The 27,792-nt window shown below is 39.8% G+C and overlaps 1 protein-coding gene across 1 annotated transcript; it reads left to right on the top strand.

The window, feature by feature from the left end:
* Positions 1-255: 255 nt before the first annotated feature.
* On the top strand, positions 256-17,872 carry LOC121651964 (natural resistance-associated macrophage protein 2-like). Its single transcript, XM_042004450.1, has 16 exons — positions 256-308; positions 2,266-2,361; positions 3,547-3,698; positions 3,775-3,897; positions 5,389-5,508; positions 7,465-7,571; positions 7,668-7,738; positions 7,847-7,914; positions 9,457-9,612; positions 9,698-9,856; positions 10,301-10,387; positions 13,640-13,759; positions 13,951-14,100; positions 15,984-16,057; positions 16,142-16,295; positions 16,898-17,872. Exons 1-16 carry the CDS (start codon positions 287-289, stop codon positions 16,901-16,903), a joined length of 1,665 nt encoding a protein of 554 aa, XP_041860384.1. The 5' UTR covers positions 256-286; the 3' UTR covers positions 16,904-17,872.
* Positions 17,873-27,792: the final 9,920 nt, after the last annotated feature.

Here is a 27,792-nt window from a genome sequence, read left to right on the forward strand (position 1 = left end):
ATTTCTTTCTGGTTCAGGATCAGCTCAGGTGGTTTCACTATTTAAACCAGATCACATGATCCAAACAGGAAAAACTGGGTCAGTTTGGATAATGTCTACCTTTGTCCTCAGGCAGTTTCCCCCCTCCTTCACTGTGACTCAGTGGAGGGCAGACATTCAACCTGCAGGACTTTCCTGTTCCAACCCTGCTGACCCCACCTGACAGATGAGGACGAGGACGAGGAGGAGATCATTTTAACTGGGACACAGCTCAGAGGTGTGCAGCTTTAAATTCCTGCTTCATAACATGTTCACCTTCCTGCGTTCAGGTGAGATCTCTCACTAACTCTGAATTCATTTCATACAGCACAAAACAGATGGACGAACAGTCTATCTGTCTGTCCATCTGTCCGTCCATCTGTCCGTCCATCCATCTGACCATGTTCTTTCAGGGTCTCTCATTCTGAATCTCTAATGTGGATTTAAAATGTTTTTGTTGCCAGAAGTGATTTCCTCCCTCAGGAGTAGATCTGCACAACATCTGTTATAGGATTTATATTCAGTGGACCTGATGATTTATAGTCTAATGTTTATCATTTTCTTGAACAACAGGATACAAATTATCTCTCATTTATCTCTCATTTCCTGTCATACTGGAGACATCATTATCATGGCTCATGATGGCCTGAAGTTACAGTCCATGAAATCATTGATCGACTTCAGAAATCTGTTATAGCTGATTAAGAATCTGCCAAAACATTTCTGCTTTTTTTGTTTTGTTTTGTTTTTCACTTTTTTTGTTTGTTTTTACAAATCTTCTAGGTTTAGGAATGTTGATTGTTAAAATGATTTCATTTTTACCCACAGTCATCATCCATGAGTCATGTAAGCTGTTGTCTTTAACAAACTCATTATTGATGTCAACTAAATGATGTGAAGAAAAAAACTACAAAAATTAAGAAATAACTGCTGGAGCACACAATGTGCACACAAATTTAAGTAAGTACAGTGATGCTAATAAATTTAAAATTGCAAATAGGTTTTGTTCATGTGTGGAGAAGAATTTGGAAATTTCTCAAACTATATTTAGTCTTTATCTTATTCACAGCTGCAAATTACTCTTACGTACACAAAACTTCACATGAACTACAAGGAAAATATCAAAACTAAAAGAGGCTACTATATATACAATCACATTTCCAAGGAGAATGTGATGATGTGCAAAATGCCTATTTAAAATGTTCCTGAATGAAAAAGTGTGAACACTGTGAAGATCCTCCATCTGTAGTTAAGTGAAGTGTAAAATTTTCACAAATCTGAAGACATCTATGTGTGCCAGGGACATACCCAAAAATCTTTATTGAATACCCATACTCTAAAGTGGCAAGTAAAAAAAAAAAAAAATAATATTAATAGCATTAACCTGTCATGGAAATCACTGCAGGGGCCGAGGAGCAAATCCACAAATCACTGCAAAACACAGCTCAAACACAAGAAATCCACAGATGCTTACACATTTTGACTGATTAGTAGCTTATTTGATAATCCAAACTTGGTAGCAGATGGCAGTAACATATATTTAGTAGATAAACACATATACACACTTATGTTTAGGCCCACAAGCAAGCAAAGCAAACATCATGAACAGAATGCAGCTCAAGCTAAGAGGAACGTTAGCCTAAACTTGCTAATGCTAGCCTATAATCTTGTTAATGTTAGCCTAAACTTGCTAATGTTAGCCTATAATCTTGTTAATGTTAGCCTAAACTTGCTAATGTTAGCCTATAATCTTGTTAATGTTAGCCTAAACTTGCTAATGTTAGCCTATAATCTTGTTAATGTTAGCCTAAACTTGCTAATGTTAGCCTATAATCTTGTTAATGTTAGCCTAAACTTGTTAATGTTAGCCTAAACTTGTTAATGTTAGCCTAAACTTGTTAATGTTAGCCTAAACTTGCTAAAATTAGCCTTCATGAACATAGTGTGTGGAATGTTTCTGTTCAAACTCTGAAATTTCAGGATATAAATGTAATGGAATTGATTCTGCTTAATGATCTGGATGTCTGTCTCTTGGATCGTTTTCAAATATTCTCTCCTTGAAAAATGATGTTACACCATTCTGACCTAACATCTGTAACTCTACTCTAGTTAAACAAAATGTCAAAGGCTGGCATCTTGTTGGAGGCGTCCTGCTAATTTCTTCAGGTTGAATGAACAAATAATGTGAAATATCTATAGTTTTCATAAGTGCTTTTGGTCCCAGAGTTATCATCTGTTTACTTACAGACAGAAATCCTCCTACTGAGAGCATCCATATTTCATCTCTACCCTCCATTATTCTAAAACAGTTTCTTCCAGAGCTGGAACAAACAGAACAACAAAGTAAGGGAGTTTTGTTTTTGTTTTTTTATTGTTTGTTTTTCCAGTACTGTTTTTGGCATGACATTCTCAAACAACGTAGTTGGCTGGTGGTAGACAGGGTTTATGTTTCAGCTATGCAAGGGTGGGTCTAGAAAAGTTCTGATGGGGGGACAGGTGGGAGCACTGCCCAGGAAAAGGGGGACACAGATGAGACCTTCAACTGATTATTACAACTAAAGTGATCATCAAATAATCTCTTTTATCAACAGCTATTTACTTTGGGTGATGCTACTGTAGGACTTTGATATAACTGAGGATCTGGCTAAATGAGATGATGATATATGAATTCTGAATTATGCTCTAGAACGTGGTAGCGATAATTTAAAACAACATACACTACCGTTCAAAAGTTTGCACTTCCCTATTGAATCCCATGGCAAAGTGACCCCAGACTTTTGAACGGTAGTGTATAAAAGAACATTACATGCTGCATTTATTGACCATTGGACATCTGACGTTTACCCAAGGGAAGATCAGTTAACAGTAAATAATTGTAGCATTGGCTCTCTCTGTTGATACAAAAAAGTAAAAAATGGGCAAATTGCAGGCATAGGAATACTTGCGAATGGTGATTGAACATGATTCCTTTTGTAAGCTGTGATTAATCTGATTAAAAATTTTAATAATTTGACAGCCCTTATATATGAATGAAAAATACTGAAGTGTAGGAGTTGGAAAATCTTAAGATAATTTTTGTATTTTCCATGTCTTCATCAGTAAACACATAAGACATTTTATACTACATTAGAAGAACACACAACAAAAACAAAAGAAAATTGAAGAATAGAAACAAAACACTAGAAACATTATCATGCTGGATATGGTTTCAGTTTGAACTGTAATAACAGTAACACTGCCATCATCAGGCTAAATTATAATTTGGTTAGGAGTTTATGATTTAATAGCTGCAAAACCTCTCATCTAAAGAGTGAGTTTTTGCTAACATGCTGACTAAAATGTCCAGTGTAAGCTTTTTATTACTTTTTATTAATTATTCTAAATTAATATTTGATATTTTATTGTTGTAGCTATTAATTACCTACTTCTACATTGTGAAGTTCTACGTGTACTGAGCAAAGAAATATCCAGTAATATCACAAGTGATGAGTAAATAAGGTTCTAATAAAAATCACAATGTTTCACCAGATGAAATAAAGAGTGGAGATAAAGCAGTAATCCAGACCACATACACTCACCGAGTACTCACCACACCCTCAGTCTTCCTCAGTCAGAACAATGAACCACCTCCAAGTACTTACTTTGAGGAGAGGGTACCTGTTCCCCAGGAGGACAGTGAGGTAATCCGAAATGATGAAATCATGAGGCCAGATCTGGTGTTATAGATGTTACAGCTTGTGTTTTTGCCTCCTACAGAGGAGCTTCAGTCTCAGTAAGCTCTGGGCTTTCACTGGGCCTGGGTTTCTGATGAGTATAGCCTACCTAGACCCAGGTAACATCGAGTCTGATCTGCAGTCCGGAGCTAAAGCTGGATTTAAGGTAACTGAGGACCGACTTGTTTTAACAAACAGTTAATATCTGTAGATATGTTCTGATATTTGTGTAACATGGAATCATTTCCATTAAGTATTTCATTTGGAAAATATCAGTCAATAGCCAGAAATATCCAAGTAGTTTCTACAGTATAGGCAACCAAGGCAGTTTATTTGTATAGCACATTTCATGTACAGGACAATTCATTGCATAAAAGAAAAGCATTAAAGATATTAAGAAATAGTAAAAGGCAGCAACACATAGCAAGAATCACAATAAAATCATAAATTACATTAAAATGATTAAAAGCAAGATGAGTTTAAAAAGTTAACATGCAGATTTCATGCATAGGCACATGAGAAAAGAAATGTTTTTGACCTGGATTTAAAAATGTCTGCATTTGGTAAAAGTTTAACAGCTAAATGCTGCTTCTCCATGTTTAGTCTGGACTCTGGTCTGGCCTAGTTGACCAGAGTGTTTAGATCTAAGAGCTCTGCTAGGTTTATATTCTCTGAACATATCACAGATGTATTCTGGGCCTAAACCATTCTGGGATTCGTAAACAATCAGAAGGGTTTTAAAATCTATTCTGTGACTGACTGGAAGCCAGTGTAAAGATTTTTATAACTGCTGCGATGTGTTCAGATCTCTTAGTCCTTGTTAAAACTCAAGCAGCAGCGTTTTGTATGAGCTGCAGATGTTTAATGCTCTTTTTAGGAAGTCCTGTTAAAAGACCATACAGTAATCCAGCCTACTGAAGATGAATGCATGGATGAGTTTCTCTTGGTCTTTCGGGGAGACTAAACTTTTAATTCTGTTGATGTTTCTGAGCTGATAAAAAGCTTCTTAGTGAAGCTTTGATGTGGCTGCTGAAAGTCAGGCCTGAGTCTATCAACACTCCAAGGTTACGAACTTGGTCGGTGATTTTAAGAGCCCAAGTCTCCAGGTGTTTACCAATGCTGACCCTCTTCTTTGCTACCAAACAGAATAATCTCAGTTTTGACTTCATTTAATTGTAGAAAATTCTTCCTCATCAAGTCTATTGGACTGCAGTCATCTGGTGACAAAGACACATAAAGTTGTGTATCATCTGCATAACTTTGATAATTAATGCTATAGTTCTGTAATATATGACCCAAAGGGAGCATATACAAGTTGAACAGAAGAGGTCCAAGGACTGACCTACATGTTTAACTCATTTGCTCTGTCCAGACTTCCATCATTCTGCCCCCCCTTTAACATGATCTCTTTCACTTCTGACTACACTTTCCTGACCAGCTCAGTCATTCTGGTTCAGTTTAATATGTTTTCTGGTTTGAATTTGTACTTGGATTATGTATTTTCTGTTTATAACCTTCCTGAATTTCTCCTGGGTGTTTTTTCCACACATTTTAGCTTAGCTTATTTTACAGCTGCAGATTCTGGTAACAAATGTGTCTGAATTTCTTTGAGTTCATGAGGTGACTGATTAACATGTGAGTGGTCTCATCCTTTCAGCTCCTCTGGGTATTGCTGTTGGCCACCATTTTGGGCCTGTTACTACAACGGCTGGCTGCTCGCCTGGGTGTGGTCACCCAGATGCACCTCGCTGAAATCTGTAACCGCCAATACCACACGGTGAGATATCGCAATATCTGACTTTCATTTTGCATAAAATATCTACGAATAACAGCAGCATTTATTCAACATTCATCATATGCATTGTCTTAATATGGGAAATATTAAACCAGCCCTGAGCACATTTAGTAAGAAAAGATATATAAAATAAATGTCTTTGTATTTCACATATATAGACAAATTTAATACTTTATGGCAGTACCACACTTTTAAAAAGCTGTTAGAGAGGCAAGGACAGACTGACAAGCTTGTAGAATATGTAAAATTCTGGAAGATTTCTTAAACAAGAGTTTAACTGGAGACAGGTGAGGATGTCAGGATTGGATATAAAAGCAGCGTCCTTCAAAGGTTTAGTCTTTCCAACAAGGATAGGTCATCACACCACTGGATCCAGAACCACAACCTGAAACTGGATTATACAAGAAGGAAGACAGATGTGAACTCTGGAGAAACAACATTGAGTTCTCTGGACATTAGCTCACCTTATTTGGACAGAAAGACAGTGGACACATGTCCTGTGAACAGATGAGTCCACTTTTTAGCGGCTTTTAAGAAAAATTCACATCTGCTTCTACGTTACAGAGATGAGGAAGATCATTATAGAGTTCTGGAGAATCATATGCTACCATCTTTTCCCAGGGGGTCCGTAGTTATTCCTGCAGGATGATGTCAGACCTGATTCTGAACGACATTCATTTGGATTAGGAGCTTGTGAGGAAGAGTGAGAAATATTTCCAAGTAAAGATGGTCCTTGTTGACAGGTTTCTATTCCAGTATTTAGTAAACCCAAGAAGACTGAAAACTGTGATTAAATCAAAAGGTTAGGATGATAATCAGCACCTCCAAATCGGAGACCATTGTCTGGTGTGGAGTGTCCTCACCAGTCAAGAATGAGGTCCTGTCCCAAGTGGAGGAGTTCAAGTATCTCAGAATTTTGTTCATGAGAGAGGGAAGGATGGAGGGGGAGGCTGATTGTGGATCAGTGCAGCTTCTGAAGTTATGTGGACTCTGTATCGGTCTGTTGTGGTGAAGAAGGAGCTGAACTAAAAGAAGAAGCTCTGAATTACTGGTTGATCTACGTTCCTAAAAAAAAAATATTGTTACCAGCTGGTTGTAGGGAACGAAAGAGCGAGATCAAGAATACAAGCAGCTGAAATGAGTTTCCTCCTCAGGGTGTCTAGACTCCCCCTTTAGAGATAAGATGAAAAGCTCAGGTATCCAGGAGGAGATCAGAATAGAACTGCTGCTCCTCCTCATCCAGAAGAACCAGATGAGGTGGCACGTGTATGTGGTCAGGATGCCTCCTGGATGCCTCCCTGGTGAGGTGTTCTGGGCACATCCCACACGGAGGAAACCCTGGGGAAGACCCAAGACACGCTGGAGGGACTATGTCTCTCGGTTGGCCTGGGAGCACCTCAGGATTCACCCTGTGGAGATGGAAGAAATGGCCAGAGAGACGGAAAGCTGGGTCTTGCTGCTTAGGCTGCTCCCCCCCACAAACTGACCCTGTAGTAGTTAGAGGATGGATGGAATCAAAAGTTGTTTCAAAACAGTACTAGTTTTTGAATGTCATCTTTTGATAAAGGTGGAAAAAAGTTTATTTTTTTCCCACAAATACTTGGAATCTTAACATGGTGTGAAAACAATTTGCAGGAAAGAACAGCACAAGACAAGCGGCCCAGACTGGAGAGTTGGGCATTTGTTTGTGCATATGTGAAAATGTGAAAATGAGGTGGCACATAATATGTCTGCACACATGCAGGGACTTTGTGAATGTGAGTCCAGTTTGTTGTAAATCATTTGAATGTCACATTTAAAATGAGAAAACAAAATACTTTTCATCAAAGATAGTGACTTACCCTGTCATGCAGTTTCAGTGACAAGCTGATAAAAACTTGAAATATCTGCAAATAAATAGTAAATTTTACTGACTGAGTTTGATATGTGTCTGTTAAGGTGCCTCGTATCATTCTGTGGTTGATGGTAGAGCTGGCGATCATCGGCTCAGACATGCAGGAGGTCATTGGCTGCGCAATTGCTTTCCATCTCCTCTCCTCTGGCAGGTGCTGTTCACATTGATAGAACTGCAGTTCGGGAAGTGCTTTAAATGGTTCGTGTCTTTTGTAGTGACTATTTCTACTGTATGTGTTTTACCACAGGATCCCTCTCTGGGCTGGTGTCCTCATTACCATCACTGACACATTTGTCTTCCTGCTTTTTGACAAGTACGGTAGGTTATGGCTATTGTGATGGAGCTTCACACTGTGTGATAATTATTTTCAAACAACAGTAAAATGTATCATCATGGAAAAGTCAATAAAGCTATGTTTCTCTGCAGGTTTGAGGAGGCTGGAAGCCTTTTTTGGTTTGCTTATTACCATCATGGCCATTACTTTTGGATATGAGGTAATGTTTGTGCATCTGCAAGCACAGTTCATTTAAACACGTTTACTTTACAACCCCAATTTTTAAAAAGTCAAGACACTGTGTAAAGTATAAATAAATGAAGAATCCAGTTATTTAAAATGCTCATCATCCCATATTTTATTCACAACACAACATAAACAACAAATCAGATGTTGAAACTGAGACATTTTCCCATTTCATGAAAAACACGAGCTCAATTTGAATCTGTTAGGCCTGCTACACACACAAAGATTATCAGGCTGTTTTTGTACCGATTTTGGCCCTTCCCAACCTTTACCTTACGTCTTATAACATTTTCCTTTAAAATTATCATTTGGTCTGAGGTGTGTTACGAGCAAATTCGTCCTGATAATCTGCTCCGAAATGGGTCGTGGCCAACAAGTTGAACATGTTCAATATGTACGACCAAAAGTCTTCGTTATGTGTGTGTTGTTCTGTGCTGAACAAAACTGTTAAATGTCAGATTTTTTTTCATCTTCACGCGTGAGAACTCGACGTGATAAAAAAAAGTCTCATCAGATTAAAAAAATCTTTATGCGTGTAGCAGGCTGTAGCAGCAACACATCTATAAAAAGTTGGAATAGGTGCAACAAAAGGCTGGAAAATAATTGAGACAAATCAAAAACACCTGGAGGAGCATATGAAAACTAATTAGGTTACTTGGTAACAGGTAAATAACATGACTGAGTATAAAAAAAGAGCACTTCAGAGGCACAGTCTTGCAGATGTAAAGGTAGATAGAGATATCCACACTTCTGAGAAATGTGGAACAATTTCAGAAAAAAAGACTTTGAAGATCCCACCATCCACAGTAGGGGGTGCCTAAGTCCAGTCCTGAAGATCTACTATCATGCAGCATTTAGATGCATCCCTTTTCCAACACACCAGAATCAAATGAATGGCTTGTTGGGCCTGTGCAGAGCTGTATGACATAGGCATGAGGGAATTTAGCTATTTGATTCAGGTGTGTAGGAGAAAGGATGCATCTAAAAGGTTTAAAATGTCACTTTATCATCACAGCACAACAGAAGAACAATTAAAACATATATTTTTTAGATCAATTAAATTTAACCCTTCTTTTGAAGATCTTAATTGATTTAACTTCTTTCACATCTCTGTTCAATTTATTCCATAAACAAACTCTTGTACAGAGATACCATTCCATTAACTGAGTTCTAAATCTGGGTTTCTTAAAGATCCATGCTCCTTTTGTGTGAATATTTGATGGTAATATGTTATGTGCTTTAAATATAATTTGTAAAATAGTGTAATTTATTCATTCAGAAATTTTTAAAAACTTTAACCATTGCATTTTGGTTTTTACATTTTACACAGCGTCACAACATTTTTTAAATTAGGGGTGTAACAGCTGCTGGTGTTTATTGGAAAGATACCAACATTTTCAACCCAATGTTAAGGGGTTATCTGTAACTTAGTCTAAGTATTAACATACACAATAGGTTTAAACTGATATCTTTGAAGAAGTCACTATTTACTCCTTTTTACTGCTGGTGGATAAAGTATGTGACAGCAGGTCCAGACCAAGGCCAGCTGCTGAAGGGTTTGTTTGTGCCTTACTGTGAGGACTGTAGTCCTGTTCAGTTGGGTCAGGCTGTGGGCATCGTGGGGGCCGTCATCATGCCTCACAACATTTACCTCCACTCTGCGCTCGTAAAGGTCAGTCAGCAACAAATTTCCCAGTATAAACAGCTGCTTCTAATCTTTATCATCTAATTACCCAAATGTCTTAACACTCTTTCAGTCACGACAAGTGGATCGGTCAAACAAGAAAGAGGTTGAAGAGGCTAACAAATATTTCTTCATCGAGTCAACTATCGCACTGTTTGTTTCTTTCCTCATCAACATGTTTGTGGTGGCTGTGTTTGCTGAAGCTTTCTACCAACGCACAAATTTAGAGGTGGTGAGTATCTCTGCTGTTGCTCCTTCAACAGTTTTGGAAATCATGTGTCTTATCCTGTGTGTCCTCCTCAGATTTAGTTCCTGTTATGACTTGGAAAGCCAAAAGAGGCCAACTAACTTTCATTAAAACTACATATTTTTATCCCACATTCATTCCAATTTAAAACCATTTGTTCCTTGATGTTAGGATCTCGTTTGGAAGAAAATTCCTGTTATTTGGAATTTTTACTGGATTCTACTGGTTTCTAGTTGTAGACTGATGCAGGAATTTTTTGTATTTCTGCAAGTTATATTATGGAACCGTGGGACCTCCAGGGGGGCCTAAGATTTATTTTGTTGTGAATTTATGTGCAATAAATTCCTAAGATGAGAATAATGGATAAAAATGCCAGAGAAAGGCAGAAGGGTTTAATGTAGTGTTTTCTTCTTCTGTTTTTGTTTTCAGTACAATGTCTGCAATCAAACGCGGAGTCCTCATCCTCACCTGTTCCCTCTGAATAATGAAACTCTAGAGGTTGACATCTACAAAGGGGTATCATTTAATTTACAGTCATTGGACAGAAATATAAGTGTGAGAAAATAAAGCAAAGAAATGCATCACCACCCATATATACAATACATACCTCAGATATTCCCCATATCAGCCACAATAGGTGAATTAAACAACTTTTGTTATCAATTCTGTTCATTTCAGTTTATTAAAATGGCACCATAAAAATTAATCTCATTGCTAATTTCATTGCTGAAGAACAGGGGATCCTCAGTGGGGGCTCAGTTTTTGGGCCCTCTATTATTGTTCGTAATGATTAATGATTAATGATCATTCACACGCCTAATATGAACATTTTTGTTGTTTTTGTATGATTTTAAGCCACAGTGTTAAAGGTTATGGAAGTAGAAAACAGATTTCCAAAATTGCTGAAAAATCTTACAATTATTACTCGGAAGAGTCAGCAACTCTCCCTACTGGCCTCACAGAGAAGCAATACATAAAACCTCAAGGAACTGCACAAATATAGTAGTGTTGTTTACAGCATCATTACTGAATATCATAGACCCACTAAAAATAATTAAACATACCTACATAAAATATATTTAATGTAAGCACATCAACTGCTTTATTACTTTTGGTTTGAAAAAAACTGTAACAGCAATAAAGCAGTACAGCAACTCAAAATACAATTATAACCAAACATACATCTCATTAGTGATCTAGCATCATTTAACATTAATAATGTTTATATAGAATATTATTTTTTAATAATCAATATAAAATAATAATTATTATTATTCATATCTGTAAACCTCGGGGCACCACCAAGCTTTTTCTTTTAATGGAAGCATGAAAAACCTTTAAAGTCTTAAAGTCTTAAAGATTACTTTCTTAAATAAATCAATTAATTCAACTTAATCTAATCAAATCAGTCTTAAGAGTGTAATTACGCAAGTTCTTTGTTCGAAGGGACCACCAGACATGATTCAGACGAACAAATCAAACACGACTATTTAAATAAATGTGAACGTTTATTAACTATTCTAAACTGCATAATATCAAAAGAATATTTACAGGAGGTAAATGCACCTCCTGGTCATAGACTTCAGAAAGCCTGTGATTCAATGCTACATACATGGATCCTGGGATGCCTGAAGCTGCACAAGATCAACAACACTCTAAGAGTCTCAATTGCAAACACAATGAGGGTGACCACCCTGGAGGCCAATTCTGAGCCACCTGCACAAGTCTCCATCAAATGTGATATTTACCAAGGAGATGTTCTGTCCCCTTGCTGTTCTGTGTAGGCCTGAACCCCCTCAGCCAATTAATCAACAATACTGGCAATGGCTACTGACTCAGGACGGGGGCTACCATCAGTCCCCTGCTCTATATGAATGGCATCAAGCTATATGCTAAGAGTGAGCTAGACATTGACTCACTGATCCACACCACCAGGATCTACAGCAGGGACATCGTAATGTCATTTCAACTGGAGAAATGTGGCTGAATGGTAACAAAGACAGGGAAGGTAGTCCATACAGAGGGCATTGCACTCCCAGAGGGCAGAATAACAGATGTTGAGAAGTGCTATCATTACCTTGCATACCACAAGCAAATGGCAACCACGAAGAACCACAAGGAAAGCTGCCACAGCCAAATATCTGCAACGAGTAAGGCAGTCTTGAGAAGTCAGATGAATGGCAAGAACAAGATCAGGGCAGTTAAAAGCTATGCCCTGCCAGTGACCAGCAACCCTGCTGGGATAATATGCTGGCCAAAGGAGGAAGTTCAGACCACAGATTTTAAAACACGGAAGCTGTTCACCATGCATGGAGGGTTCCACCCCAAGTGTCCAGAGGCTTTACACTAAGCGCAAAGAGGGAGGCCCCACTGGTGAGCATCAGGGCCACTATCCAAAATAAAAAATCCAAGCTCCATGAATACATTAGGAAGATGGCCCCAAGGGATGACGCACTGAATGAAGGCCTCAGGCAATGGAACCTGGAGGAGAATGAAATAGAGGAACCATCATGGGAGGACAAGCCCCTGCATGTGGTGTACCACCAACAGATAGCCGAAGTGGTGGATATGAAGAAGTCCTACCAGTGGCTAGAGAGGGCTGGACTAAAGAACAGTACAGAGTTGCTAATAATGGCAGCATATGAGCAGTTCTTGAGAACCTGGGCAAATACGGCCCAGATCTACCACACCAGGCACAACCCCAGGTGCAGAGGCCCCTGAAACATTCCACACCTCACAGCAGGGTGCAAGATACTGGCAGGCAAAGAATACATGGAACTCCATAACTATGTAGCTGTACAGAAACATCTGTGCAGAATATGGACTGGAGACCCCTAGGTCACAATGGGAAACACCTCCCAAGGTGGTGGAGAATGGGAGGGCTAAGATTCTGTGGGACTTCCAGACCAACAAAATGGTGGTGGCCAGCCAACCGAACATTGTGATCATGGATAAGCAGCAAAAGAAAGCCACAGTTATCAATGTAGCCACCCCCAATTATGGAAATTTCAGGATAAAGGAACACGAGAAACTGGAGAAATACCAAGGACTCAAGGAAGAGCTGGAGAAAGCCTGGAAGGTAAAGGCAACAGTAGTAACAGTGGTCATCGGAGCACTAAGGGCTGTGTCCCCCACACTGGAGAAGTGGCTCCAACAGATACCTGGAGAACCATCAGATATTTCCATCCAGAAGAGCAAAGTCCCAGGAACAGCTTAGATACTGCATAGGACCTTCAAGCTCCCAGGACCATGGTAGAGGACCAAAGCTTGAAAGATGAACAGCCACCCAGCCTACCCAGGATGGGATGGGAGGGTGAGTGAGGGACAGTGGAACAGCAGAACTGAACAGGAAGTGGAAAGTGTTCATTTTAGGCTTAATAGAGCAGAAAACCTTTCCAGTTAATGAAACCATGGTTAGTTTGTGCTGTGGACTTGGTTTTATTATTATTATTATTGTTGTTGTTTTTGTTGTTGTTGTTGTTGTTGACATTATTGGCATCTGTTCATTTTTTCCTTTCCACTGTCGCCTGCCATCCATGCAGTTTAGGATGGAGGACTGAATCAAAGTAAATATTCAATACAATCTGTTGGTTTTACTATAATTATTTATAGATTGGCTTGAACACAAAAAAATAAACTGGACTAATGTAGATTTGTTTTAATTGGATCACAATTATTGATTATATCTGTAACGAGCCTTGCGATGACTGTTATGAATTGGTGATGTACAGATAAAGCTGAAATGGACTGAATCTGTGTGTGTCACAGGGAGTGGTATTGGGCTGTTTCTTTGGCCCAGCAGCGCTCTACATCTGGGCTGTGGGAATCCTTGCAGCCGGTCAGAGCTCCACCATGACTGGAACATACTCCGGCCAGTTTGTTATGGAGGTCAGTAGAGGAGAGAGGGACAAACCCACCAAAGAACACAATGACTACATATAAAAATGATCACAAACATGTTCTTCTGTACTCAAAGACTGGTGTAAATTCCTAAATGCAGCTGTATATAATTATCTTTGCTGAATCATATGGGAACAGACCTGGTTTACTTGTAAACCCACAGACTGATGTGTTCTCAGGGTTTCTTGAACCTCCGCTGGTCACGTTTTGCCCGGGTGTTGCTGACTCGTTCACTTGCTATCACTCCTACCCTGCTGGTGGCCATTTTCCAGGATGTGCAACACCTGACGGACATGAACAACCTCCTTAATGTGCTGCAGAGCATGCAGGTTAGGCATTGATTAAAACTGCTTCAGCTGCATCCAACCACTCATCAACATCTCTTCATCTTTGTTGTGCATCGTTATTCCTATCTGTGTGTTTGAAAATGTTTTTTTATAAGATGAATGAAACAAATAGGCAGGTGTGGGTTTGCTTTTAAGATTAATTATTGGATTTAACAAATGAATCAAATGACTGGATTGTAACAGAGAATAATGTTTTTCAGAAGACTAAATTCAAATATCGTAGAACAGTTCAGTTTGATGGCAGCATCCCCTCTTCTGAGGAGACCAGTTGCTGGAGTTTTAGGAGAGGAATGTTGTCCCATTCTGGTCTGATGCAGGATTACACAACCTTCAAAGTTTTCACTATTTTACGTTAAGGAACATTTTTCTAAAAATTGTTTTTAGACCCAGTTTGTCTCAGATTAGTGAACCTCTGTCCATCTATACATCTGAGAGACTGCTTCTCTAAAGGGCTCCTTTTATACCCAGTAATCTTACTAACATGTTGTAATTTAACCTAATTAGTTGTCAAATGCCCCTCCAGTTGTTATTGATTTGTACCAATTACTTTATACATATGTGCTGCTGCCATTAGATTCAGAATTAGCTCAAATTTTCCATGAAATGGTAAAATGCCTGAGTTTCAACATAGATATGTTGTTCCACCTTTTTTGATATTGAGGTTTTACTTTGTGCTAATTAGCGTCTAAGTAATGTGTTAATGGGGGGGGGGTTGAGCCAAACTTTATCAGGGGGGTGATAATAATAAAGGAAATAATTGTATTCCTCTCCCCAGCACACACTCACGTCCACTGCTGTAATGATTGTGAACACATTAGAGTCAGGATTCATAAATCTTTATTTATCCCCAAATCGCAATTCAATTTACAGTCTACCAGACGGTTTACATAAAAACAATCCCAAACATAAATATTCAGGCACTGTCAATGGCAATCTATGACCATTGGCAGTGACCATAGAACCCTTTAGCTCTGCTCCTGGTAATTCAGACTCATGTCTGGTGTGTGCTGTACTACAGCTGGTGCTGAGTGGTAAGGGTTTCTGGTTCAATCGGCGCTGCATCTTTGATGTGGTTTAGAGATGGGATTTATGGCTCTTTGAAGGGAGCCGGATCTTGTGGAGCCATTCCTTTCAAAGAGCCATTCAAAAGACTGGCTTGTTCTTACAATATCTTACAAAATTTCTCAATATATAAGAATGACAAACAATCAAAATGTGTACCTATATAAAATCTACTTTCAAGATTTAAAAAATTATAGGAAAAATAGAGATAAAAAAAAGGATTAACCTGAGCAGTCAGTGCAAATTCTAGTAAATGTCTTGGAAAATGTTTGAACTCACAGTATTTGTTTCTGAACAATACTCTCTGCCCATAGATGCTTCACATGAATGGAGGGTGTTGGACATCAGACTTCTATGATGTCACAAATGTGAAGAAAGCAGTGTGGAAATTTTGTATATAAAAAGAATGGCTAGCAAATGAGCAGCTCACAGCTGTGACTCGGTTCCCATTGTTCATTTCAAAGAGTCATTCAAAAGAATGGATTCATTCATGAACGTCACATCTCTAGTTTTGATGATTCAGAGACCTCCAGCTGCAGGTGGAGTTCCTGCTGGACGAAGCTGCTGGAATGAAAAGCCTGCAAGACAGACTAATTGCAATTTAGGTTGGGAGTAAATTGTTACCTTTGAGTCTTGTTCATGAGTCAAAGTAGAACTAAGTGTGAGACTGACTTAATAACCAATGTTTACCAGGCAGAGTGCTTCCTGTGGACATATTATGGATCAGTTTGCATGATGGTTAGGGTCAGTGGGATCACTAAGTTGTAAAATGACAGATGCTAACTCTCTTTCTTGTCTTCCAGCTGCCGTTTGCCTTGATCCCCATCCTTACTTTCACCAGTTTGCCATCACTCATGAAAGAGTTTGCCAACGGACTGTAAGTTTATCTCCTTCTGATATAAAGTAAAATGATGCACTGCTCTTTTTACTCTGCCTTTGACATATTTTTATTTTTCTGCAGGGTGTTTAAGGTAGGAGGCGGACTGATTATCTTGTGTGTGTGCACCATCAACATGTACTTTGTTGTGGTCTTCGTGTCTTCACTCGACAGTGCATGGTTGTACGTGTTAGCAGCGTTGCTGTCCATAGCATACTTGACGTTTGTGGGATACTTGGTAGGTAGCAGTACTTTTTTCTATCATAAACACTCACACTGAGTGTCTGTTTCATGTGAATCTAAAACTTGTTATGAATAAATTAACTTGCCTAGAAATAGTCAGAACACTTTAGTGTCAGTCATCTCTGGTTTTGAGCTGTAAAAAGCTAAATTTACAGATGTTTTTAGACTTTTAGAAACAGTTTGACCTGATCATCAAATCCTCGCAGAGATGATGTCTGTTAAGCTGTTTACAGTTTTTAAACTCCTGATAACATGTTTTTAGACAATTTTCTAAATCTTAAATGAAACCCTAAATCAGAACTTTGTAGATGCTTCTTTGGCTCAGTCCCAACACAGAGTCTGGGTTGAGTTTTGTAAGGCTACAGCTTCCTGGATTTGGCCAGTTTGAGCCAAATTCTTCTGGCCAGATCTTTTTCAGCTCTGTGAAACTGGTTGAGATTCTTCTCTGATTGGTCATTTTTGTCTCAGAGTTGAAGTTGTTCCACGAGGTCAGTAGACTTTCTCAGGCCTGACCTGAACATCACGGCCTTCAACTTTCATTTTTATATGTGATTTTTCTCTGATGGATATGAACAATGATGTGTTTGTGTGCTGCAGGTGTAGTTGTGTCTGATAGCTCTGGGGGTGTCCTGTCTGGATCCACAAACCAGGAGAGGAAACGATATCACTGTACTGATAGAGCAACAACCAGAATTTGACTCTTAAATCATATGTGTTTAAATGGAGCTTCATGTCACAGCTATAAGCAACAAAACTGATTTTATGATGTTTGACTTAAACCGAGGAGGGGGGCGGGGGGTCAAACTCATTTTGGATCAGTAAACAGCATAATAAATGTTTCCCACTGTTTTAGTGCAAAGAAGTACAAGTACATTTTCAAGATGTTTACAGTGAATGAACTATCTTTTTAGAAAACATTATGAACAACCTCAAATTTGCAGTTACGACTATATTTGGTCTCAGTCTATTATTTGCATGTATGTAAAACTCACAAATCACAAAGTATCTACACAATCACCAAACATTTAATCACAGGCAGGGCTTCAGACTAACTGGTTTCACTGGTTGCACTGGTGCATCAAACTCTTTTATTTAGGTGCCCCCACTTTTCCCAGCGTCGCTCTCAGCACCTTCCACTTTAAAGTACCTCTTTCTTTTTAAACACATGTAGAAGCGTTTGTATTATAACGGTTCTAAAATGAACATTTCAAATGCAAAAACGGACTGTATTTCACATTAATGGATGCTACTACTGCCATAACATGGCTTTCCTCACCACTCCTCCCAAAAAATAGCGCTTCCAGCAACAGACGGGAATGATGTATCAGGACGGAAACATTACTGACTCTGCTAATAAAACATGGAATGTCATCAGCAGTAGGTGACAGATCCTGAATATGAAACCGGACACAGGCTACATACTGAAGGCCCACAGGCATATAGTTTTGAGACGGCAGCTAGAAGTAATGAAAACATGCCACACAAAGGTAATTCAAATTATAAAAGAAGCGATATTGAAACATGGGAACATGAAAATCCATACAGACTTGGGAATGCTGACGGGTAAGGAAACTCTGGAAATGTAAAAATCTTTTAGAGAAACATATGTCTGCTGACATTTTACATAAAATTTTTAGCAACACAACTCTTAGAAATATAATAAGTATTTAGTCATTTATAGTTAGGCTCAACATTATTCTTACTCCTGGCAGATTGAATTACATTATCCAAATCTTAAGCTCCCTTCACAAACTTCCTGTCAGAACAAAGTTGGTATTCTGGTTGTATATGATTAAGTACAGTGCATATCTAAAATCCCATGTTAATGCACACAGTCTGTCTTGTAAATCAAGAGGTGAGTATAGGAAATTTTGAATGCTCAATTTCTCTAATCTAATTCTATCTGTTTTGTCAAAATACGGTGTTTTAATACAAGCTTAACTTCCACTGATGCAACACCTTCAAAAATAATGTGCATTGTGTCTTTTGGAGTTTGTCTGATCAGGTCAAATGCAGGATCATAGACTGCTTCTTCTGTTGATCCCATAAGTTGTTTTGAGGGATGCTTTCAAGGATTCTGTGCTTGCTTTGTCTATTTCTAGACACTGTTTAATGTGCTTTTTCAAAGTTCTTTCAATAAACTTTTTCTCCTAAAGTATTCTTTGCATATCCTCAAAGGTGCATTCACACTGTCTACATTTGCTATAAGCAAAACCAAAACCTCACCTGTGCATCTTCACATATTGCTATCACAGCACCAATCAACTCTATTTTACTGGTATATAGTAAAAACTCCTGTTTCTTAAAGACATTAATCTTGAAAGACTTCACCTTACCCAACAAATCTTCTGGGACATTACCACTTCCTCTGGGTAGACTGGGTTAAATATTTCCCGAACGGTATCCTGTTCAGAGGCAATGCTGGAGAAAAGATCCACAAACAAATCAAATGTAGCCAAAACATTATCTTGAAACCGTGGCTGTCTCAAGATGCTCTTCAAATACCCTTGTCATTTTCTCCCTGAGCATCATCAGGAGAGCAGCTTGGTATAGTTGCACTCCTGAGGTGACATTGTTGACTGTTCTCTGAAAAACATTTGCAATTCATATTGATTTTCACCCTGATATTAAATACACATGGATATTGCCTTTAAAAAAAAACAAAAAAAAAAAACAAGACATGAACTAAATAATATATTGATCAATCAGAGCAAACTTGGCTGTGACAAATGGCTCTGTTCTCTGATTGTGATGGCAAAAGCTGCAGCAGATCTAGCAATATCAGGGGTGGTTGTGGATGTAACAGTAACAGCCTCTTGAATGATCAGAGATGAGTGTGCTCGTGCAAATGTGACCACGCCTCTACGGAGGCTAGAGGCAGAGTAGGAGACCCAGGGCGATCAGCAGCAACCCCGGAGCACAAACCCTAGCCACCCCACCATGAAGACCACCCCGACCCACCGAGAGGGCGGCAGAGAAAGGGCCCAGCCAGAGCCCCCTCAGGTCACAGGGCACAGGCCCCGGCGGGCCAAGATTGGCAGCCACTGACCCTGCCAGGCACCAGCCATCCAGGGCGGTCAGACCGCAGGGCCCCAGGAGTCTAGAACACACACCCAGCATGACATGCACACCTTCCAACATCCTACATGTGTGTAAGAAAGCTGGGAAGAGAGGGGTTCGGGGAAGTAAGGTGAGCAGCTGGTGGCAGTAGGGACCCATCTTCCACAGGAGGTCCCCCAGGGCAGGACAGGCTAGGAGCAGCAGTCCCCCACGACCAGCACACAGCAACTGCAGCCTGTGAGGCACCACCAACCCCAGAAGGCACCCACTCACCACATGCAGGCAAGGAGAGGAGGGAGAGGAGGAGGAAGAACAGTGGGCAAGCCCAGATTCACGGCCCACCACCCCCAAGCTCACACAGGCCCCCCAAATTTGCATGTGAACGCAGAGCTGAAGTCCACAAACAGGAGCGGTGCATAGGTCCCAGGACGATCCAAGACCTGCAGGATTTAATGCAGTCCCATGTTAACCGCATCATCCCCCAACCTGTTTGCCTGATAGGCACCACCAGGAATTCAAAGGACTTCATAACTACAGATGTGAGAGCAATAGGCCTGTAGTCATTCAGTCCTGTGATGGTGGGTTTCTTGGGGACTGGAATGATGGTGAAGCACTTAAAGCAGGAGGGGACTTCACTGAGGACGGGAGCCAGCTGACAGGAGGAGGACACTCCATCTGGGCTTGGAGCTTTTCTAGTCTTCTGTTTCTGGAGCAACCGGGTCACTTCACCCTTGCTGATTCAAAGTGGGTCAGAAGGAATGGAGAGGGAGGGAGCTGAGATGAGGGCTGAGCCAGAGGTACAGTGTCAGTGGGTGGAGGGGGTGCAGAAGGAGAAGCTGCAGTGAGGAGAGGAACAGGTGTAAAGTGCTTTCCTTCTCAAATCTGCAGTAGAAGCATTTGAGGTTGTCAGGCAGGGCTTTGTTGGCTTCAGCAGTGGGGGCAGGGCATCTCCTGTAGCTGGTGATCTCCTGCAGGCCTCTCCACACTGTTGATGTGTCGTTAGCTGAAAACGGGTTCCTCAGCTTTTCAGTGTAGACCCTCTTGGCCACTCTTCTCTCTTGACAGTGTGTTTTTGACCTGCTTGTACAGAGCTCCATCTCCACTTCTGTAGGCATCCTTCTTGGCTCAAGGTTTATTGTAACTGTACGAGTGAAATTACTTGGTTGGCATACATACATCCTCACAAAAGCTAATGTATGATGTCACAAAGTGTGCAAGTTCATCAAAGTTGGTGGCTGCTATGGGTGCAAAGGAGAGGAAAATTTCCAGAAACTTTCCATGGGAATTTAAGATTGGGAATTTTGGAAAAATTCCAAATTGTAAACTTTCCATGGGATTTATGGGAATTATTGGGAATTAACTGGAATTTGGGGATAATTTCAACAAACTGTTTTAAGTCCAAACATAAATATCAAGATTTTGTTTAGTCATGAGTAGACATCCAAAATCCAAAATAAAAATAAAAAACATGACATTTCAACCGATTTATTTCAGAGTAGAACTTTAAAAGTTTAATTCTTGTTCTGAACAATCAATTATTTCATTGATCAAATACATGAATGTTGAGTAAAGTATCACTCATGTAAGCCTCTTCCCAAGCCTAGTTTCTGCATGTTCTACATTTTTGCCAAACCCTGTCAATACCTTTGTCTTGGACCCCACCAACATACTCCATGTTCACCTCTTCAACATCCGACTCCTTTTCTTCATTGTCACCTGCCTGGTGGACTCCATCTCTGCTGCTTACAGTGTCTCTTTCCTCAGCTGATCCGTCTTCTTCGTCTTGCAGACCGTGCAGCGTTTGTGGGTGTAACTGATGTGTGTCCTAGAAGCAGGGATGCTGCCCAATCTGGGCCAGCCTCCATCATTTTTAAGCTGGTTGACCTGCAATCACATATTTGTTATTTAAAAACTACTTAACATTCGATGCTTCCATTACATTTCACAATCTTAACCACTTAATCCAACCAGTTAGCCATCCCAACTGTCATGATGACGGGGTTCAGATTTCCCAGCTGTCCCTGAACGCATTCCCCTTTCATCCAACCTAATTACTGATGAGCTCCACCTGCGCTGCTCCCTTTAAATACCTGTGTGACTACTTCTCTATGCTAGATAGTCTTGGTTCATCCCTGCATGTATCCAGCCTTTGTTTTTCTGTCTGTCTGTCTGCCTGCCGTCGACCTTGTATTTCTGGACCTGGATGTTCGTCTCTGCTCGCTCCCTGACTGGTAACTCTGCTTTGTTTATTTATTGGAATTTCTGGATTACTGACCTCTGGATTGTTTTCTTGGATTTGGATTCTGGATCATGGACTTGGCTTTTCTGCCCCCGATGGAGAAAACAAGGAAGCGCCCGCCGCTGCCTTTCACCACTCGGAATCCCTGATCTCCGCCATTGACATCATCACTAACCTCTTCTCTAATCAGCAGTTGTCTACCCCACTCCAGCAGGATCCCTCCAGGTTCCTCTGGTCCTGTGCCTGGCCCTCACTCACCACCTGACGCTAGACGCACTACGTTTACTGGTACGTGGAAGTTGATTATCCTTCTTCGTAACCTCGGACTTTCTGCCTCCTAACGCCTTTTCTCGTGCCCCCACAGATAAGCAGACCAGGAGTGACCGGATCTCACACCAAATAATAATCTCATTGTTCAATAAAACTTCTTTACCTATTCCTGGATTACTGATATTTATTGAGTCCAATCTCAGAGTTTGTGACACCATCAGATCTCACAGAGCACTCTTGGTATTTACCTGTATCTTCAAAATCATTCACTCTGTGACGTTTTATATAAAGATGATTAAACAAAATAAATACTGATCAAACACAGATTAACTTATTTCTATTTCCCTCCCTCTTTGCCTGCAGTTTACAAGTGAAGTTAGCCAGTGTGACTATTGTGACTTTAAAAAGCCAAATAAAGTATATTAACATTACTTGCACAATAAAAACAGCAACAACAAAAACTCTCCTACTTGCCTTTATGAAAATGCCGAGAGCAAACACGCATGAAGGGAGATGGTGGTAAAAGTGATGTCCTTCCCTCACCGCTGCGACCCAGGCCATCCAACGCCTCAGTTACATCCTCAACCTGCTGTCCAAAGCCTCTTTAGTGGGAAACCGAAAAGAAATCTTATGCTGTGGTCTACTTTTCTACCTTTTTTTTTTTTTTTTTTTATTCGTGTGACTTAGTATGACAGTCTTTCACACAACACAAGACTCCCATTTTATCAAAGATTATAACACAGCAAAGACGAGGCACAGTCGTTTACTACAAGGATGCAACCAACATGGCGACACAGACTGATAGGACCGCAAAGGCTCATGGGAAATGCAGATTAAGCTGAAGTTTAACTTTATTTTGATTGATGTGCTATAAATTTGAGTTATATGCTTTAATTCCTGTGTTATGTTAACAATTAGACAATGTTATAAAGTTCTGCCCCCTTCGAATTTTAAAGTTCGCATCATGAATGAAAAGGAAAAGAAAGTCAGAGCGAGGTTTCATCATGCTATGACTCGCGAGACACATTTGTGACTTCCAGTAGGAGATTCAGGACGTTTTAACCACTAAGTTGAGGTTGTAACGAAAAATTAACACGTGCAAAAAATGAATAATTATAAGCAAACTATGGACGATAAATTGTCAGCTGTCATTTTTTTTGCGTAAATATAAATCTACACACTTGTAAATACTTTTCTATGCATTGACTTTCAAAACATGTTTCTGTGAAAATCCTTAGCCGGTGAAAATTGGACTTAGAAGTGTAAAATTCTATCTACATGGTCTTACAAGAACTCCTTTTTCTGTAACATCAAATTCAGTTAACGTGTGTTGGAGTTTTCTTCACAGCAGAAAATTTTGACATACAAGTTCAGATTTTTGTAGCGCAGGTTCTCACTTGTATTCTACAAGTTTTCACTTAAAATCTACAAGTTTGTGCCTTTTGGCACATTTTTACCTTCATATCGGAGTACCTGGAGATAACCCATGTATACACAGGGAGAACATGCAAACAGACAAGGACTGGTTCAAATCCCCCCCCCAAGCCAAGGTTTTAACGAAGGACCTTCTTGCTGTGAAGCAACACCAGAGACACGTACAGACACAAACAGCAGTAGCAACCAGCCGAAAGCAGATGGAGAGAAAAGCAGCTCAGTGTGCACGTGTGATCGTGTGAGTGTTACCATGTGACAGGGATGAGCCATGTGCTTGCGAAGAGGCTACAACCACACCCAGCCCCAAAACATCAATGAAAGGCAGGGAGGGGTCCGAGACCCGAGGGTCCAGCAGGCCCACAGAGTACAGAGTCCAGAAGAGCCAAAGCAGGAAGAACCTGCCCAGCCCAGAGCAAAGGAAGCCCCAGACTGATCATATCATTGTGACCATATAAACCTTTAAATGCTTCTTTCTTGAAACTCATGTAATTTTCCTACAGAAGAAGCCTTCACTGGTGAAAGTGAAGTCAACTGAGTCATAAAATGAGAATTTACACTTTTAAAAACTGAACACAGTCTAAAACATTATTTTGTTATGATAATCTTGTTGCATCTTTTATTCAAAGGCGTTTCATATGACTGTGTGACATTGATAAATGAAGGTAATGTGGGTCATTGATGTGGTCGACAGCTAAGATATGTAAGCGTAGACAGTTTCTTATGTTTATTTATGGTTCATAAAGAGAAACCATGCTGCTGCAAAATCAGAAAATCCCTGCAAAAGCTGAATGTAAAGCATTTATATGTGATGAAGCAGTATGGATAAGTAAGCTAAAGTTACCATTATTTAACCTTACGATAAAAAAAAATCAATCCTTCTCTCTGAGCTTCTATCAATAACAATTTAAAACTAAAGTCCCACTAAATTCTTCATCCTTAGAATAAAACTCACGAATACAGTTTCTGGCAGTACAATTAAAATGAAATACTTACATGAGGTCTGTGACTGGAGTCATCTTGAAGAGATTTACGAGACTCCCACCGCAAACCTGCACGTTGTTGAAGTCAGAGGAGGCATAACTTCCTGCTCTAACTTAGCAGGAACTTAGCAGTCTCTGATGCTAAATCTATTGATTTTAGTTTATTACTGACAATTAGGTGTGTACTTTTAAAGTAAAGAGAAAAAGAGAGGAAAAAGTTTCCAAGAGAGAGCACAGAGAATGTTTCTATGCATGAGGGAGAGAGACCAAGTTTGAGAGAAGGAGATTTAAACCTTGAACACTTGAGAAGAAGAGCAGAGTTTTGAAAGGAAGAACCAGGTTTCAAATTAAGGGGAAGCTCCCCTGAAAGACATTCAGCTTATACTTTAAAGGTCCCATATTATACACTTTATTCCCAATCTGAGACCATTCATTAATATCTAAATGAAATATTTCCGCCATGGTATGGACAAATCGACCCTCAGTTTGAGTGCAGCGGCTTCTCTTCACCTCCCTCTTTTTAGCAGCTTCAGAAATGTGCCGTTTATGGTGGGCGGAACCCTGGTGGAGCAGCTCAGCTGTTGGCTCCGCCCATCGCATCGCCCGTCATGAGGTGATTGACAGGTTAATATATTTTCAAGCTATCAGACTAATAAGGCCGAAACGATAAAATAACTGCCAGCTCTTACCTCTCCAGCTGTGTCACGGACAGTTGGTATTGAACCTGGCTTCAGCTTCAAACGGTTGGCGAAGCCTGCTTTCCATGCCCCCATGTTGTGGAAACAGTCCTCTTTGAAATGCTGGCCACAGACATGCAAAACCTTTGGAAGTTTTCCGGGTACATTTCCTCCAAAAATAAAATTAATCCACTCAGTCCTCGTGGGTTCAGTGGATGGAAGTAAAAAAACGTTTTCGTGTTCATTTATGCAGCCACAAACAGAACAGTGCTTCTGTCGCTTAGCCATGTCCGCTAACGAGGGTTGCCGAAGAGGGAAAAACACTGGGCGCTAGGTGATTTTTAGAGGGCGGGCTTTGAGAGCCGGTAGACGGGTCCATCGCTCTGTGGGGAGTGGTTATTGTCCCTTATGACGTCATAACGTACACGCTTTCAAACAAGCTCATTTCAGCGCTTACTTCCCTAGAGGTGGAGCAGGGGGGAGAGAGAGCGCCTGAAAGAGTTTCACACTTACGGGTCTCCTACACATGCGGGGGGACCAGTATGACTGTTCCAAAACCATTAAAAAGTGAATTTTGCATAATATGGGACCTTTAAGGGGGAACCCTAAAAGTAGTTCACTTTCAGGTTACATTTATTTTTTTAAATGTTGATGATGTTTCTTGAAAAGAATGGCAATCGTTTGTTGGCATTGTGTTTATTTATTTATTTATTTGATCAATTTAATTAATTAATTAAAGCTTCCAAACTGCGCATGTGCAGCTTTATTCTGCATCCATCCACTGGGGGGCGCTCATCGCGCTGGTGGTATAGAGAAGATCAGGTCACATAGGGAGAAGAAACCTTCTTGTAAGAAGCTAACGCCAGCTCATTGTGTGTGTCTTCTCCTCAGGTTGACAAATATTAATTAAAATTAGTGTATACTGCAGACTTTAATGGTTGAAATAGTTGTTTATTGAGTAGTTTGTACCTCTTTGTAAACAAAGTGGTTTCTTAAGAGATTTGTAAGAAAACAGCAGTTTAAAATAGTCTGCTAATCAATGCTAATGCTAGCGGATTTGAATAATGTGGAGTAGTGTGTGTGGTAAGCTAACCAAGAAACAACTGATAAACTAATGGAGTCACTTTTAAACTGAATTTAATTTGCACCTTATGAAAGTTGTTCATGCAGTTTTATATTTTCTGATGTCAACGGGTACTTTTCATTGTACCTGTTGCACATTAAAGTGAATCTGAATCTTAAAACCAGAGCCGCCAATTTTTCAATATTCCCTGGAATTAAATTTGGTGGCCACATACACAGCAGCATGACATACGAATAATTTTGTCTCATTTTTTACAGTATTGATTGTAAAACAGCACTCAGGAGTAACAAAATGTAACAATAATGTATACAAATAGTTCATTAAAAGTACCAGCAAAAACTTCAAAATAAAACAAGAAACAACTCAACTACACAAAGTAAGGCAAAGACAAAAACCAGGGAATTTCATAATAATAATAATTTCTCAAGATCTGTGTGCCTCGTCAGACTGGTTTTTGGCCTTTTTTGAGGCCTAAAGGACTTCAAAGCTGATGCGGAGGTTGCAGGCTTTCTGCTGGATGAGTGAGTTAATTCAATCCAACAGTGAAGTTTATTTTGGCGTTATGTTAGAAACAGGGCAGGGTAGTCCACCAACTACTTTATCCTCCCGTTTAAGTTGGATCATTTACTGTTACTTTTACTTGCTATATAAAATGGAAGAAACGGCTAATTTGTTAGTTAGCCTACAGTAGAAAAGCTCCGTTTTACCAGTTTTCAGTTGTTGTTACTCTTCACAGAAGTCATACCAGTAGGAGACCGTGCGCTTCTTTCAGACATATTTTCCGAGAGCTTTCCCTCGTGTTTCATAATTTATTTCAGCTGATTTGTCAATGGGGTTGGAGGTAGTTGTCCTCCTTCTAGTCAGAGTAGACCAAAGTAATACCAGTTTCTTGTTGTGTTTTAATCACTAGAACTGCAAGCATTCTAATGCAAAATATCTCTCAGATAATCAATCAATCAATACATCACCCATCTTCCTTGATAAATAAGCTGAAATACGTGTTATTAAACACAGTGTAACGTTACAGGAAAGGATCCTCCTCTTGCGCCAACAGGTCTACTGCCCCTGCTTCCTCTTCCTCTCCCTTCATCAGATGATCTCTGAGTCTGCAAGTCAGGAAAAACGATTTCACACGATAACATGAACTATTAGCAGTAGCTTGCTGCCAAATACATGGATGGCATGCTTGTAACTTATTGGCATTAAAAAAAAACAAAAAAAAACACTCGAACTTCTGAGAAATGTTGGCATTTTCACATTTATGATTCTCCACAGCTTCCGTAGTTGTAATAACGCTCTAAACGGTGAGGTTCCAGTAGAGCACTACCTGGTTGCTTGCATTACATTAGTGCACCACTAGAACGGAGTAATTCTTACATACTGGAGCTTTAACAACCAGGGGTCAAAGCCAGAGGTCCCGGTGGGTTTTGCCCAGAGTTCTATAAGAAAATGACCAATTATGTAGCATAACCTCTGACAAAGATGTATAGAGAATCTTTTTATCAGGGCATCCTTCCTCCCTAAACTTACACAATATTTTTCTGCTTGTAAGAAAGAACAAGCCTGCAGACAGCTGCTCATTGTATAGACCCTTAAGTTTGATAGGAGTAGATTGTAAATTGTTTTCAAAACTGCTCGCCGGAAGATTAAAGGTCTTTCTCCCTTCTCTAAGGCTAGGTTCACACTGCAGGGCATGATGCTCAATTCGGATTTTTTTGTGAAATCCAATTTTTTTGAGAGTCCATTCA

The sequence above is a fragment of the Melanotaenia boesemani genome, chromosome 13 (assembly GCF_017639745.1).
Source record: "Melanotaenia boesemani isolate fMelBoe1 chromosome 13, fMelBoe1.pri, whole genome shotgun sequence".
NCBI lineage: Eukaryota > Metazoa > Chordata > Actinopteri > Atheriniformes > Melanotaeniidae > Melanotaenia > Melanotaenia boesemani.

Excerpts from the sequence above, each read along its gene's own strand:
- LOC121651964 (XM_042004450.1), top strand. The coding sequence starts at position 287 with ATGTTCACCTTCCTGCGTTCAG. Across the intron at positions 7,915-9,456 it reads CCATTACTTTTGGATATGAG|TATGTGACAGCAGGTCCAGA; the intron begins GTAATGTTTGTG and ends TGGTGGATAAAG. Across the intron at positions 10,388-13,639 it reads AGGTTGACATCTACAAAGGG|GGAGTGGTATTGGGCTGTTT; the intron begins GTATCATTTAAT and ends TGTGTGTCACAG.